We start from the raw sequence: 15,011 nt of genomic DNA on the forward strand, positions 1-15,011 counted from the left end.
TGACATTTACCCCACAACATTAAAATACGTATTTGATTATATGTGTCTATATGAAGGATGTTTTCATACCTTGAACCTAGATAAATAATGAAAATCGTATTTTCCTGTAATGTAATGATATTGTTGAAGAATAAAAATGTTTCCTTTATTCGCAGATACATTTGGAAAAGATTGAAGTACTTCTTGATTATTTAACGGATGTCATGAAGCAGGTTGACGTTGTGACCACTTAACCTTATTTAGTTACTTACAGCTTTCCCGCCTATTCAAAACACTAGAAAACAATTAATATATGTAATATTATCCAATCGATTTGCCTCTTCCATGTGTGATTAAGGTATAAAATCTTTGCTGACTGAAATTAAAGTCAGTTTCATCTCAACATCTTAGGAGCAGAGAAGGTAAGTCGAAGATGACTTGTATCGATACGTTTTCTGTCATAACGATACGATTTTTATTGTATAAGTGATCATTGTAAGATATGTATTATCGTATATTTTCTATTATTAAATGTGTTTAAAGTAATTTGATGTGTACATTTGGCCTACAAACTCAAACCTTATCTTTGAACTTGATTATAACTTAGCAGTTTTCGCGTTTTTTCCCTCGTCACATCTTCCCGTTTGTCAGCCATTGTTAAATAATTTTCAAGGGATTGTTTCCTTTAAAAGAATACACAGTGAATCATAGATTAGGTCTTAATATTCCTGTACAAAGGTTATTGGTTTAAAGTAATTTATTATAATATATTTTCAGATTTAAATTCCGGATGAAACTTTCACTGACTTAAAATGACGAAACTAGTTAAGATTCTTGCTTCTTTCTTGGTGACCTGTTTTATTCTCGTGGAAACAAGTTCAGGTAATGTTTTATGAGTGTTGACAAAAAAATATCTTCTAGTAAACGTTCACGTTTAAAATATTTTCCAGTCTTATGTTATTGTTTTCCTCATCACTGGAAAACAACCACGATGGCTGAAGAAAACTTCCATCAAAATTACTTGCAAAAAAAAAGAAATCTTAAGAGGTATCATAAGTAGATCGTAAATTCCCAAAGCTAAAAGACTTTTCAAAAAAGTTTGTATTCTTATTATTAATGTTGAACCAAAGATGTGATCAGCAGAAAAGATCTAACCTTTGACATGCATGATTTTGCTGGTTCTACTTTAATTTTATATCGAGCGAGAGAGAAACAGATAGAGAGAGAGAGTAGTGTTAATTTTAGCAAAGAAGGTAACTTTCTCTTAACGAAACACAACTGTAAATAAAATGAACATATTTAAAAATAAATGGCAAACTAAACGTGTATTAAAACTCAAACAAAATTTTATAAACGTTCACAATAATATTTCAATTTCGACAAATGTACTGATGTTTTAAATCTGAATCGTTACAGCTTCTCCATCAAGCAGAGAGACTGATGAATTCGACATTAAGAGAAGTCTAGAATTCATCATAAATCATCCTCTTAATAAGGAAAGACCTGCCAGTTACCTTTTGGGACCACCACTGACAGAGGAGGAAATAATTCTCATCTTACAACCAGTCCTAGAAAACAGAGATGGGTCTGATTTAGAGCAACTTATTCAAGTAGGGTCGTACTTCTTAACACGTTTCGTTAAATGTTATCTAATATTACAAATAGTAACTCACATACGATACTTCTTCACAACGTGAACCTTTGGATTTGAGAATATTTTAAAAGATCATATTATGCGTTAATTCACATTTGCTTTTTCAGAGTTTCCTATGACAGTTTAATTGCTGCAACATTGAGGTCGAATGTAAGATATTAGGCGGCCTGCTAATCTCTCAGGTTTTGACCTTCCTGTATTATACGGATAATATTGTATATATTATAAATTGATTAACTTGACCATATATATATATGTTCATATCTGCAAGATCAAACTACTGGGATGAAAATGATGAATGATGATGATGCTGATAATGATGATGATCATGGTGTGTATTCTATATTCTTTGTATATCCCTGGAAGTTGATACATATTTCACCATACCATGTCCTTAAATTAAGTATATGACATAATAGTAACTAACACAATACTAAGAAAAACCCGTTAATTTGATTGAAATCTTTCAAAATAGTATCTGCCATATCCTCAACAAGAGAAAATCACATAAGCCACTGAAGCAACATGCAGAATATTAATTTCTTTTTAAGCTTTATTTCTACACACCGAAATATTTCCTTGTCATCTATAGGTCTCATATTATGTGTAACACAGCAATTGTGTTATATATTGTATTCGTGCAATTGTGAGCAATAAATATAAATTATCAAAACATGCACCACGCGATCGTTTAGCTGCAATATAGAACAATGAAACCCATTCTCTGACAAATGAAAGGTGTTTAGTAAATCAAATAATTAATTTATTAATTCTCAATATCGTTAATTTTAAAAGAAAACACAAAAACATATATATGAATTGTAGATTGAACATACTAATATTGGCATATTCTGTTACATAATGCTTATGTAGATTAGGGTTTAAAGAAGATAGGAATTTTTAATGACAATTAATAAATACATCTCAACAGGTTAATCTTTCTTAAGAGTAGATTGTAATATAGCTTTAGATATGTCAGACTATGTTGACAAATTCGATGATAATGTATGGTGTTTTGGAGAAATAACTATAATTTATATGCATATACTGAAAGTTGGAACTAAAATGATGGTCCACACTGAAATCTTGCCTAATAATTTGAAATCTGGGCAGACAATTTCTCCTCATTTCTTAGATAATTTGTGGGACATTGTCTACTGCCGCAAAACAATTAGACATAAGTGTGCAGCCAAATTGCACATGTCCACATCTGGATCATAAATTAGTACAGAATAGAACTATAATAGGAAAACAACTTTTGGTAGGTTGAAATTATGTGACTTGATGAAGGGATGAATATTCCGTCAACACTACACAATATTTGCATTCTTTTAACTGTCAGAATATACTTGTAGCTGCCACTCTAAGTGCTCAACATTAAGAGGTTAGCGCAAGGACTGGTCGACCTGATACCAGGATAATGTGCCTGGCTGGGACGTTATGCAACGTATCTGCGTCATGATACCTCAATGCTAGACATCACTATAAACTGTCACACTGCAGACATCGTATCGAAATGACAGAAAAATTGTTAAAGCTACGTTAAAAATCCAAATCACACACACAAAGTGAATTGCTGATCATTGAAAAATTTAGTTCACTGTGAGAAATCATAATTTAGCACTTGGTAGTTGAATTCTTAAATGTAGCCAGGGAACAATAGAACATATGATAAATGTTTCACTGCTTATCAGTTTTATCTCAAGTACGAAGTACGAAAGCAATAATATCCTCAGAATTATGTGATAAGCTATGTCTCTTAACTATCTAATTACCCTACTGCAATCAATTCCTCATTTAAGGAGCAATGTGTTAAACTGACCTATAGACGTCAGTTGAACAATGTTACAGGATGATATGAATATTTGCAGTCTAGATATGGACTATATTGTGCTTTTAGCTACAAGCATACACCGATCATATATTTGCTCATTTAGTTTGTAAGTACCTCTAAAAATGTCCACGTAATTCTGGTTTCTGCCCTATACGGAATGTTTGAAAATTGATAAATTTACAGTCTACAAAAAAATTTCTTTCCATCAAATTTTTAGACCTGTACAGACTCTTAACTGGAAAGAGAGAATCAAGATTTTATTAGTACTACATAACATTTTTTCATTCGATGCGTCATTAACTGGTTACATCAGTGTAGAATCTGCAAATAAGTCTTAATTTTCTCTTCATTCTGCTTCCAATATTTGACGTCCACAAAACTGTTTTTTCTGCAGCTATATAAGGTAACAAATGGTTTGAAGACTTTAGAGGCAGAAGCAGATGGTCATTCCCTGAAGGATATTTGGCTCATTCCCGGCTACTACCTATTGTCGCTGCGTGAAGTGGTTGAGACCCTGTCGACAATGAAGAGAACCTCTGGCATCTGGAATCCAACATGGCTCCCCCTGTTTGCTTCACGCGCTGGTGATTTTCTCGTTTATGACACTGAAAACGGACATATACATGAGCTCTTGACAAAGGAATCCCTGAGATGGGAAGTAGCACCGAACATACAAGCATTTCTCCAAAGTATAGCACGAAAATTAAGAGATGGCAGAATACTTCTCAACGAAAATGGACTTTTTGATGAGATATCGACGGACGCACAGACGCATGAGGTTCATGAAGATAAAATATTGGACGCTTTCTATTTGTCTGCCATTGCCAAAAATAACCTTAGTTTAGAAATCCTTGTCGAAGAAGAGAATGTCGGAGCACCTGATCTTGTTTTTGATTGTACTAATATGCCCAAAGTTTGCCAGAACATTGTGAATGCAATAAACAGTGGCAAAACGAGAAGTTTGCAGCGAATAACCGATCGAAATCAAATTAGAAGAAACCGTCAAGCGGCATGCGGTAAGGTGAAATGCAGCGCGCCAAATAATTCTTGTGACGAATATCCATTTGCTTCCACATCCCAGGGAGGAGCTGGTGCCACGACAATGTGTGTTCCTCTGTCTGAGAATAACTCGCAAGGGGGACAACTCGCTGCGTTCTACAGAAGGAATAACGTAGGGGACAAGGACTGGTTCAATATGAAAAGTCCATAAACTTCTACTGCATTTGGACTTTTTCAATTTTATATAACTAATTGCATTCTTAGTCTAAAACCGGAACAAAATTTTCCTATATTCCCTATTTTATGTCAGCTATCATGCATATCAGAATAAAGTCATATACTTATGAGTAGACTCGTATATGTTTGTAAGTACAATCAAGCCGTAAGTAGGTACTGAATACTTTTAGGTTTGCATTTAGTTTATGATCCCTATTGCAGACTAACATAGTTCTTTATACTTATTTTTTTAAAAAGATATACATATGAGCATTTCCAGAGCGTTAGGTTTTCATGTTAATTGCATTGAGTTGCCCTTGAGTTGAATGTTCAGACCAATACATTTAAATTCATACTAAAACAATAAGGCTTATAAAGCGTCTTTAGTTAATATTAACAGAGACAAAAACGTGTAAAATAGCGTGAAAGTGACATGAGTTTGGCTTTATTTTTAATTTAAACTACATGCTGGAAAAGTTCTGGATTTTGAGCCTGACTTTCTTTACATGCTAAGATTAAATTACATGCTAAGTTTGAGTTACGTGCTAAGATTAAGCTGTATGCAAAGTTAGTTGCATGCTAAGTTTTTCTTACATATTAAGTTTTAGTTACGTTCTGAATTTGAGTAACAAATTTAGTTGAAGTTAAATGCTAAGAAAAGATATAGGAATATCAATATATGGAACCATGTCACGTCAGTAAAGACGTTTTTTGATTCATACAAGATTACAATAGTAAATCAATCAACTTGCTTGATTTCCATATACTTACAGTGTATATGATATTTAATACTAAAACTTATAGCATCGTTTAGTATCGTATCCCAAGTGCATTAACATTAAACCATAGATCACTTGACATAGTTACTAGAATTACTAGGATCCAGTTTCATCAACATATACCAGACAACGTAAAGGCCATTGATGAGTGGCATTATCGTGGTTTATTTTTTGCATGCAGATTTTGATCTAGTATTTGACAAATGCGCAATACAATCTTTCATTCATAATCATTTCAAAACTTTTGCTCGCAGCTGAATTTATACAATAATTGAGCATCATAATGACGAAATTCCAAATGGAACATCTCATGGGTTCTTATCAAGACCATTTTTTAACTCTTTGGAATTACAGGTACGTGGGTGAAACCCAGTGCTTAGTTTCTTTTATTGTAGTTTTGAAGCACTATTTTAAAACTTTAGTATTAGTAGTAGTAGTAGTAGTGACTACACCATATGCCATCGACATGCATCACAAAAAAGTACCAAACAGATTACGTCGTATTACATTTCACTTATAAATAAAAAAGAACATGTTATATCGTCAGACTTTATTTGTATACCTAACTATTACCTAACTAACGTTAGCCATTACAACCTTTCATTGTCAGGCCTAGTCAATAGCGTAACGTTTTGATCTACAAATACATTTTCTGCTTTTTGGTGAATTATTGTGGTACATGTAGATGTTTCTTGTCACATCTAATTTATTACAAAGCATAAACTAAAGTAATGACTTGCTCATATTGCAGGACGTTCAGCTTACAGTTATAAAGAACACATATTCAACGTTCAAGTCCTTAGGTGTAACAGTGAAAATGTTAGGCGTTATTTACATGTATCTCTTGTTTCGTATTTTAACGAACTCCATGAAATGACTTCGTAATTCTCTCAACATGAATGAGACATTTTAATGTCATATTCACTTCTCACCAGATTAAAACAATGTCACAACAGCGCTATATTTATTTTATACTTAAGACTTCGAGTCAGATTTATTTATTGGACACATTCACCAGAAGATTCATTTTAAGGCTGATAGGCTTCGTGTTGAAAACCAGGGATTCCCAACAAACAGGTGTGCACAAATTTAGATTTTTAAAACACTATATAGGTATCTGAAGCCCCTATTTCAGCGCCTCACTTTAAGTTGTTGTTGTTTATTTGGTTTAACTTCATTTGTCAGCGCAAGACAGGATATACAAGTCGGCCAATATAATTCGTGGGGGAAGAACATGTGAAAACCCCTGGAAGAACCACCGACACCGAAGCTACTGGCAACTTTCTCATATACACACATTGGCCGAACTTGAAACTCAAACCCACGTGGACAGAGGTGAGATGGAAAGGATCGATAAAGGCGAGAGCTTGAGACCCTTCAGCCACCCGGGTCCCCGCCCTCAATTTAAGATAAATGTCGTTATGGAAAGATGATCTTAAATTTCACTTTGTTGGCTTCCATTGACAGCCATCAATCATCCTGTGAAAGGCCTTTACAATATTGATGCATCCCGTCTGAAACAACCCTTTAACTGTAACACTACACTAATTAAGTTCCAAATAGGTTTATTTCACTTTTCTAAATTTCTGAAGAAATCCAGTATATTAGTTATATGTTTCGGTTCCTAACTACTGTCTTACATATGTTAGGCATTAACATGGGCACAAACAAAATAAACATAGTATGGATTATATTGCGTCTGGAAACATTTGAAGTGACTTTTTTTGGGACCGTCCGAATGATAGCATGTTTGCTTGGTCAACTTGCTCACAAGCCAAGAGGCTGAATCGAATTTTAGTGCTTCATCCTTTTGAATAGAAGAATTAGTATTCACTGCTTAAGAACTCTCGAGCAAAGTCAAAGATAATGTGCTAATCAGTTAGGGAATTGGCTACAAATGAATTTAATACAACTGATTGGCTCTATAAATCTATATCATCACAAGAGTTTAATCGCCTTAATGAATTTTCTTTGACTGAATCATAAACGCTGAAGCTTAACTGTTTGAGTGCATGCTCAAGTGTGCTTGGTTCCAGAAGACAATATTTCGCTCAAGTCAATGGCGTAAGTGGAGTGTCCACTGATGTCATAGCTGAACAACGTATGGTTCCAAAGGAGGGACTCTCCCGCATTACTCATCAAAATGAATCACATTCAATTAAGTAACCATTTCAATGGAATGGCAATTGTATACAATATTTATATATTTTCAAATATTTAAGTTGTACAATTAAATAATATCACAAAGTTCGGAAGTAATATGCAAACAGTTTGTTGCCATGGAAGTCACTGTTTCTAAATAGTTTTAAACTGATTTCCGTTTCGATCAAAAAATTGACCGCATGAAAGTGTTTCAATATATTGGTTGTTATATATTCGTTTATACGTTCATTTCATATTGTCAGAAGATATTTAACTGTAGAGAATTATCGGATTTAAAATTTAATACCATGAGAGATAAATATGATGTATAGTCTTTAAAGAAACATTAATATATCTCTTATCGTAGCTGTATGTGCGGTTTTCAAATGGAGAAATCATTTTATTTTAAAAGACAAAATAGCCAATGAATGTTTGATTACCTCAGTTATATCAAGACAGAATAAGCAATACTCCACTTATCATGCAAACGCCTGAAAAAATTATCATGACACCAAAAAATCTAACCAACAGCATGTATCATCTTGACCTACGAGCAGTACCCCAAGCAAGCAGAAAATGCATTTAAATATCAACTGTGTAATTAGGATTAGATGTATTTCTCCATATGAAGAAAAATGTATATGTTTAATATGTGTATTTTCTAAGAAAACAGTCTTATCAGGGCACCTTGACTTTAATCATTATAAAGTAAAATATCACTTGCTGTGAATTGGACTGGTCAAAATTCACACCCAAATAGCTGAGACATATTCTTATCGTATTTTTGACTCCGACCGTGTCAAATATTTAGTCACGTATAACAAAGGTAAACCCGCTGAACGTTTTGGCATCCTCTTGATTTAGTCTCTTTTTTTTGCGTCTTTCCTGCCGGCAAATACAAAAGGTTTCCTTCAGACTCTCATTTTATATGTTCCATATTTAATTATGATCTAATGCAGTCAGTATTACATATCTGGAAGTGTAGTCCTAGAGAAGAACAAAAAATTCCATCAGTTGTTCTTTCTATGTTATAGTATGCCAATTGTGTTATTTTTCAGACTTTACTATGCAATTTCTATGTCTCCAACATACTGAATGCTGCATACCAAACACGTAATCAGATGGATCCCATTTTCTGTGTTGAATGGTATAATCTGATTCAGAATGTTAAACGTGTCAAATGCGACTGTGATGGAAGGATTATTTTAAGTTAGTTATTTGGTCCTTTAATGGCACCGATACGACCGACTCTAGCGTTATCTGCATGGAACGCGAGGATGTTGTGTATTCGTTATACGTGTTTTCCCTTGTGTTTTAGGAGGTCAGCTCGCATGGTTTGCTTGCCGGTATCGTATGTTCTATTGGAACCATTTTGTCAGATATTGGGCTGTGAATTGAATGGAATTGAATATTAAAAAATATTTTTTTTCATTACCAGTTTTATCTAGCATTTCCATCATTGCTACCATATATTTTCCACACCATTAATTAAACATGCCCGATGATAACCGTTATATCTTACACAAACTATGTTGGCTTTCTACTCGAGCCATACATTTACAGATGAGTGAACAATCCTCGTCATCTTGGCTCTCCCTTTGGTCTGCACCCAGTACTTGCCACAAAACTGTTATGTTGATTGAGTTTGAGTACTAATTTCAGGAGGCTGATCATGAATTATATAGGTAGCATCAATGCAAGTTGTTTCACACGCTTTAATACCTGTCTGTATTTGATGTTCACCTGAAATACTGGTATACAGGAATGTTAGCATTGTGTTGGGTGGTAACTGTTCAATGGCTTTACTTTTCATGTGGTAGTGCGTTGATTTGGTGTAGGGTTTAACGCCATTTTTCAGCACAAGATAGACTATAAATGGCAGCCAGTATTAATGGTGGAGGAAGAACCCGGTAAAACCCCCGGAAAGAATCACCGACCCACGAGAAGCTACTGGCAAGCTTTCACACATACCCAATTGGAAGAATCTGAGACTCGAACCCACGCAGACAGAGGTGAGATGGCAGTGATCCGTAACGAAGAGCGCTTTAGACCACTCTGACACTCGGGGCGTTGATTTATGGAAGTTTTTCATTTTATATTTCAAGACAACAAAGCCATAAAAACAGCATTATTTTGTCTTTATGTACAAATATATTACATACGAACTTGCGATAAATAATAGGTACATGTTATATTCATTATAAAACCATAAATTCAGTTTGTGATGGTGATAATGGTGATGATGGCCACTGTTGCGTCTGTTTATGTTTTTGTTGTTGATTAACCTTACTTAAATTTATTAATCCAAATGCTAATTACAAAATATTTTAGGAAATAACACTAAAGTTATGAAAATATTCAACGATAGTAATGCAGGATTACTAGTTTATTTTAAAAGAAATGTGATGGTAAGGGAGAGATAAATGCTGTTTTTAACATACAAGACTTCACCTTGAATAGGATTGGAAACTCTTTTATAACATTAAACATGCAGTAGGAAAGGATTTAAAACAATCTTACTAATGGCAAAGATAATAAAATTTGCTCCAAATATTGACACCTAAATATTACTTCTAATTGCTAGCAAAATTATAAAATAACAGTGGTGTTTCCAATATGATATGACACTGCAAGTTCAATTAAAGTTAAATCAAATGATACAGACCTACCAGTTATGTGAATCCATTTGGCATAATGTAGGTAATTGAACTAAAAACAAAGCATTTAAATGTTTTATGTGCTATCATTTAGATTCCACAGCTCATTTCTTTTCTCTCTCATCAGGAATGAAACCAAAGGAAAACTTGCTGTTAAAGACGGATACTAGTATATATTAGGTATCTGATTCATACATAATCTGTGTAGATAATAAAACTGTTCTCTTTCTCTCGGCAATATATTTAAAGACTCCGAAAATATTTATGGAGGGATATTAGTGCCTATAATAAATTGCAAGGAATTTCAAATTTTATTGCAAGAAATTTCAAGCTGAAGCTACGAGCAAGGAGGTGAAACAAACTATTCAATATAGTTAAAATCAGGTCTTGACAGCTTTTCATTGCATTATAGGTTTCATATGTGTACTTTCTAAAACGTGCTTCCAACCGGCATTTCGTCTGCAATTTTGACGTACTGCTGTATTAAGATTCTAACCTCACTTTGGATAACAGTTTTTCCAAGAAAATCAGATGCATCTCTTGTCATTATCATATCACAATACACATAACTGATCCATATTGAATTTATGATGAATATCGCGGTACAAAAGAGAGTATTATAATATCGTGACTTCTAGAGATTGATCATAGATATAGAAAATACTTACGACATCGAAATAATAGATATACAGAGTACTCAGGAGCCCGAAATCCTAGATATAGAGAGTACTCATGAGACCGAAATCCATGAGGACCAAATTTAATTTTGCGGTTTAAGGCGTGTTCTGTTACAGAGTGTTCGATCTTGAAAGTTTCATTGTGTTTGAATAGGCCGAATATCTCATTTATTTAAATATTTTTATTGTATAGAACCTGGTATTCTATGTGAACCACAGAAGAGACTTAAGTAGAAAAGTGCAGATGCACAATGTTTCCAAGGCCTTTCAGGTTTTCTATGTTGTTTGTTCAAATCATTATTCCTAACAATCTGCATAGACCCATAACAGCCGCCGTATTATGCGACAGGAAACCTGGGGCTTTGTAGTCTGCACTAGGACTGGATTCATAAGGGAATGTATGCGCAATTTGAATATGAAAGGGTTTCCCTATCCAAATTTAATTTTTTCAAAAATATCAGTAAAATAAATTAAAAAACATTTCATTAAAAACAACTTTTCTAAGCAGTCCATCTTGTTTGATATGATGTTTAATATATAAAATCACATTTCCAAGGAAATCTTCCGAGGAAAATGATTTTTAATGTTTTGAAAGTATTAGCTTAAGTTTCTAGAATGGTATTATTTATTTTCTGTCTCTCGTTCTTCCTTTATTTCAAGATTTCTGCATGTCCTTGCTGTGAAGTGAGTCAGAACTTATTATTTATAAATTGTGCGCCAATATTCTTATGTATATCGGTAGGTCTCTGTTTATTGTCTGTTGTCTATGTATGTATGTATGTATGTATGTATGTATGTATGTATGTATGTATGTCACTTAGTCTGATGTACTCCGACATCTCTCATTCTCCATCTCATAGGCTTCTAAGAAGGGTGACGGATGAAAAAATAATGTGATTGTTAGCAACCGATAATTTTTAAGAACTTTGATGATCGATTAGACATGCTTCGTAATTAACTAATTTTCAACAAAAGTTGGAGCAATATATTTATCTAATTAGATGAATTTGTACCTGAATCATTGTGCACAGCATGATATAATTTAAATATTGAAAATAGATCATTTTTAGATATTGTTGTTGTCGGTATATATTTCTAGAATACCGTTGTCATTTGTTTATTATGTATGGGTAATTTACTTTATACTAAAAACTAATTGCATACACGATTTGCTTTAACTTTGGTCAACGATCATACGAATGCAAGCAATTCACACGGACATTTTACAGTACCAAGTCAATAAGTTTGAACCACAAAGAACACTAAACAATAGTTTGTACAACTTGTATTAAAATGTAAACCGGAACATCATATTATAGATCTAAATGAGTCACTGTTCCATCCGTAGATACCTTTATGATAAAGTTAAAGTGACTCTGCCTGTTGTAATTCTCATTGAATCAACTCTGTTATTTATATTTGATTTAATTAAATCTGATTTAATATATATTTATTTCAATTTAATTGTTTGTCAGTTTTTAAATTTTTTTCATTGCATGATATTGCAGTGTAAATGTATTCACTAGAGATGATACATTTTTCAGAAAATAGTTTGATCTTGGCTGATAGTTTATAAACACCAGGTGTTGATCTAAATCCTCACCTGTTTCAAAATTTGTAGCAACCATCGTAAACAAGTTCTCTCTTTATTTTAAAATATTGGATGTTATCGAGGTAATGAAGTGACGTCGTCTTTAAGATGTTAACAATTTTTTTTCTTAGAGTACACTTTGTGTACGTGACCTTTAACGAACACGTAACATCTATAACCTTTGAGAAGATGATCACGTGACCCCTTGTTTACGTTACTAATACGATATAACCTATGTTTTGGAGAATTATTTTCAGTAGAAGCTGGGCTGTTAAACTTTTAGTGTGTTGTGCTGTTTGGAGTTATTTCAAATTACTTGGTTTGGAGTTATTTCAAATTATTTGGATTCAAAAGGATTAATTTTGTTATTTTTCAAGGAAATACGTGTGCTGATGCAATATTGTAGAACAAGGACAGTTGTTTTTAATAAAAATACAATCAGCTATCAGAAACCGGAGTAATAATTCTTCTTTCTACAATGAACTTTAGACTTCAACACTACAGATTGCAGCATACTTCATCGTCTTCCATCTTGGATTCTTTGTCGAACTTGAAATTAGTAGAACATTTTGTTATTAGGACTTTTAGAAATTTTATTCTTGGATTATTCATGGATTATTTTGGATTTGATTCTATAAAATCGTAAGTTCATATCTTTTTATTTGTACAAAATGTTTAATCCACAGTAATAGTGCATTAATATTATGTATTATTATTTTACAACAAAAAGGCTACTGGTGAGATACTTGATTTTGGAAAATGTCAAGTCAATAATTCAATTTAATATAATATATAATCATGTAGAAAGAAATTTACAAATAAAGATTAAATGTACTTGTGCAATGAGTTCATTCATAGGCACACATGCCAATAATGTGTTATAATTTTTAGGTTGCAGAGCCATCCTCAACGTGTCAAATAATATCAAAATAGCGCTTCCCTTCAACGAGAGGTCAATCTATCTTTTATGTTGTGTCTGTTCTCTTCATACCGCTTTCAAAATAATACCTCTGTTTGAAATACACAAAATCGTTTCTTTTGCAGTTATATCAGGAGACAAAAAGTCTGAGAACTACCGATTCAGATGCATACGGTCATCCACTGAAAGATAGTTTGATCATTCCTGGTTACCACCTGTTATCTCTGCACGAAATGCTTATGTATGTATGTATGCATATATGTATGTATGTATGTATGTATGTATGTATGTATGTATGTATGCATATATGTATGTATGTATGTATGTATGTATGTATGTATGTATGAAGTGGTCACGAAGTCTGGATTCCCTTGACATCACTATTTCTCTACTTCATAAGCTTCAGTGACTAGTTCATACCCCCTTAAGATACATTCATTGACCACATCATAGTAACCACTTTGGTGAACTGACAGTGAATTGTAAATGTCACTAGCCTTACCAGAGAGTACACATCGTAATAATTGAGTGCAATGATCCCTTGGCCATTTCAAATATGTATGTATGTATGTATGTATGTAAGAACTGGTCACTAAGTCTGGATTCCTTTGAATCGCTATTTCTATACTTCATATGCTTCTACCATGTTAACAAATGTAAAGATATCTGATCAATACTAAGAATTTAACTAACTTTGATGAGTAAATCTATTTATACGATATGTGTTCAAGATTCGTTTACACAGTGGTAAACGGCATTTGTCAATGCAATCGGTCAACATGTGCAATTATTAAAGCAATGTTAATAACTTTTTTTAAGGCCATGAAACAATATTTGTGCAACTTTTATTAAAATGAAAACCCAAATATTATGTTTGTTTAATTTTTGTTATTTGTTTGATTTGGGTGGGAGTGAGATCGAACTTCTACATTTTTGCATGTAACAATGACTTCATATAACTAGTGTAGATTCCTTGAGGTCAAATATTTCATTATTGACTTTAAACCTGTGTTTAAACACAGTGTCAGCTCTATTGTGTGCAGATAAGGTTTCATTCGCCTTTTCTTGAGCAGCTTTACGGATGTCATTATTTTTCCTGTAAGTGAAGTTAAGTTGCAACCTTGATTACATTAATAACTACGGTGTTATCTGCTATACTCTTTAATATAACTAACGTTGATATTGGAGTGGCGCTGAATTCTTCTTCTAAATTCAATAAAGAAACTTTATATATATTTCATGTTATGTCGTCATCACATATGTTTCATGTAGACATATCTATTCTACGTCAAACTGTGGTTAAAGGCACGTGCAATTATTCGGCTTCTGTATAATGTATCTACTCTCAGTTCAGGAACGTACAGAATAGCTGCAACAAGGCATATGGAAAAGATTTGATTTAAAGCATATGTTTACCAAAACGTCTTAAATTAATTTATACATGTTAAATAAGTGACATTAAATACAAACGAAATGACGATATTTAACCTTGCTAAACGTTCGACTATACCAGGACATACACCGACTATATCAGGACATACAGCGAGTGAACTGACTTATAAAC

The 15,011-nt window shown here is 33.2% G+C and overlaps 1 protein-coding gene and 1 long non-coding RNA gene across 2 annotated transcripts; both read left to right on the plus strand.

Moving 5' to 3' along the window:
* Positions 1-330: 330 nt before the first annotated feature.
* On the plus strand, positions 331-4,813 carry LOC149791542 (uncharacterized). The gene is made up of 4 exons (XM_089970068.1): positions 331-401; positions 757-861; positions 1,396-1,589; positions 3,862-4,813. Exons 2-4 carry the CDS (start codon positions 792-794, stop codon positions 4,675-4,677), a joined length of 1,080 nt encoding a protein of 359 aa, XP_089826194.1. The 5' UTR covers positions 331-401; positions 757-791; the 3' UTR covers positions 4,678-4,813.
* A 5,635-nt stretch (positions 4,814-10,448) lies between these two features.
* LOC149791543 (uncharacterized) lies at positions 10,449-14,318 on the plus strand. Its single transcript, XR_016423371.1, has 2 exons — positions 10,449-13,170; positions 13,573-14,318. It is a non-coding gene; the product is annotated as an uncharacterized LOC149791543 (long non-coding RNA).
* The last annotated feature ends 693 nt before the right edge of the window (positions 14,319-15,011 follow it).

This window comes from Sinohyriopsis cumingii, chromosome 9, assembly GCF_028554795.1.
Source record: "Sinohyriopsis cumingii isolate HCF-2022 chromosome 9, ASM2855479v2, whole genome shotgun sequence".
In the NCBI taxonomy this organism is placed as follows: Eukaryota; Metazoa; Mollusca; class Bivalvia; order Unionida; family Unionidae; genus Sinohyriopsis; species Sinohyriopsis cumingii.

Bases quoted from the DNA above. Each gene is read 5' to 3' on its own strand.
- LOC149791542 (XM_089970068.1), top strand. From the start codon at position 792: ATGACGAAACTAGTTAAGATTCTTGCTTCTTTCTTGGTGACCTGTTTT. The intron at 862-1,395 runs GTAATGTTTTAT...GAATCGTTACAG, and splicing joins TCTCGTGGAAACAAGTTCAG to CTTCTCCATCAAGCAGAGAG. The intron at 1,590-3,861 runs GTAGGGTCGTAC...TTTTTTCTGCAG, and splicing joins ATTTAGAGCAACTTATTCAA to CTATATAAGGTAACAAATGG.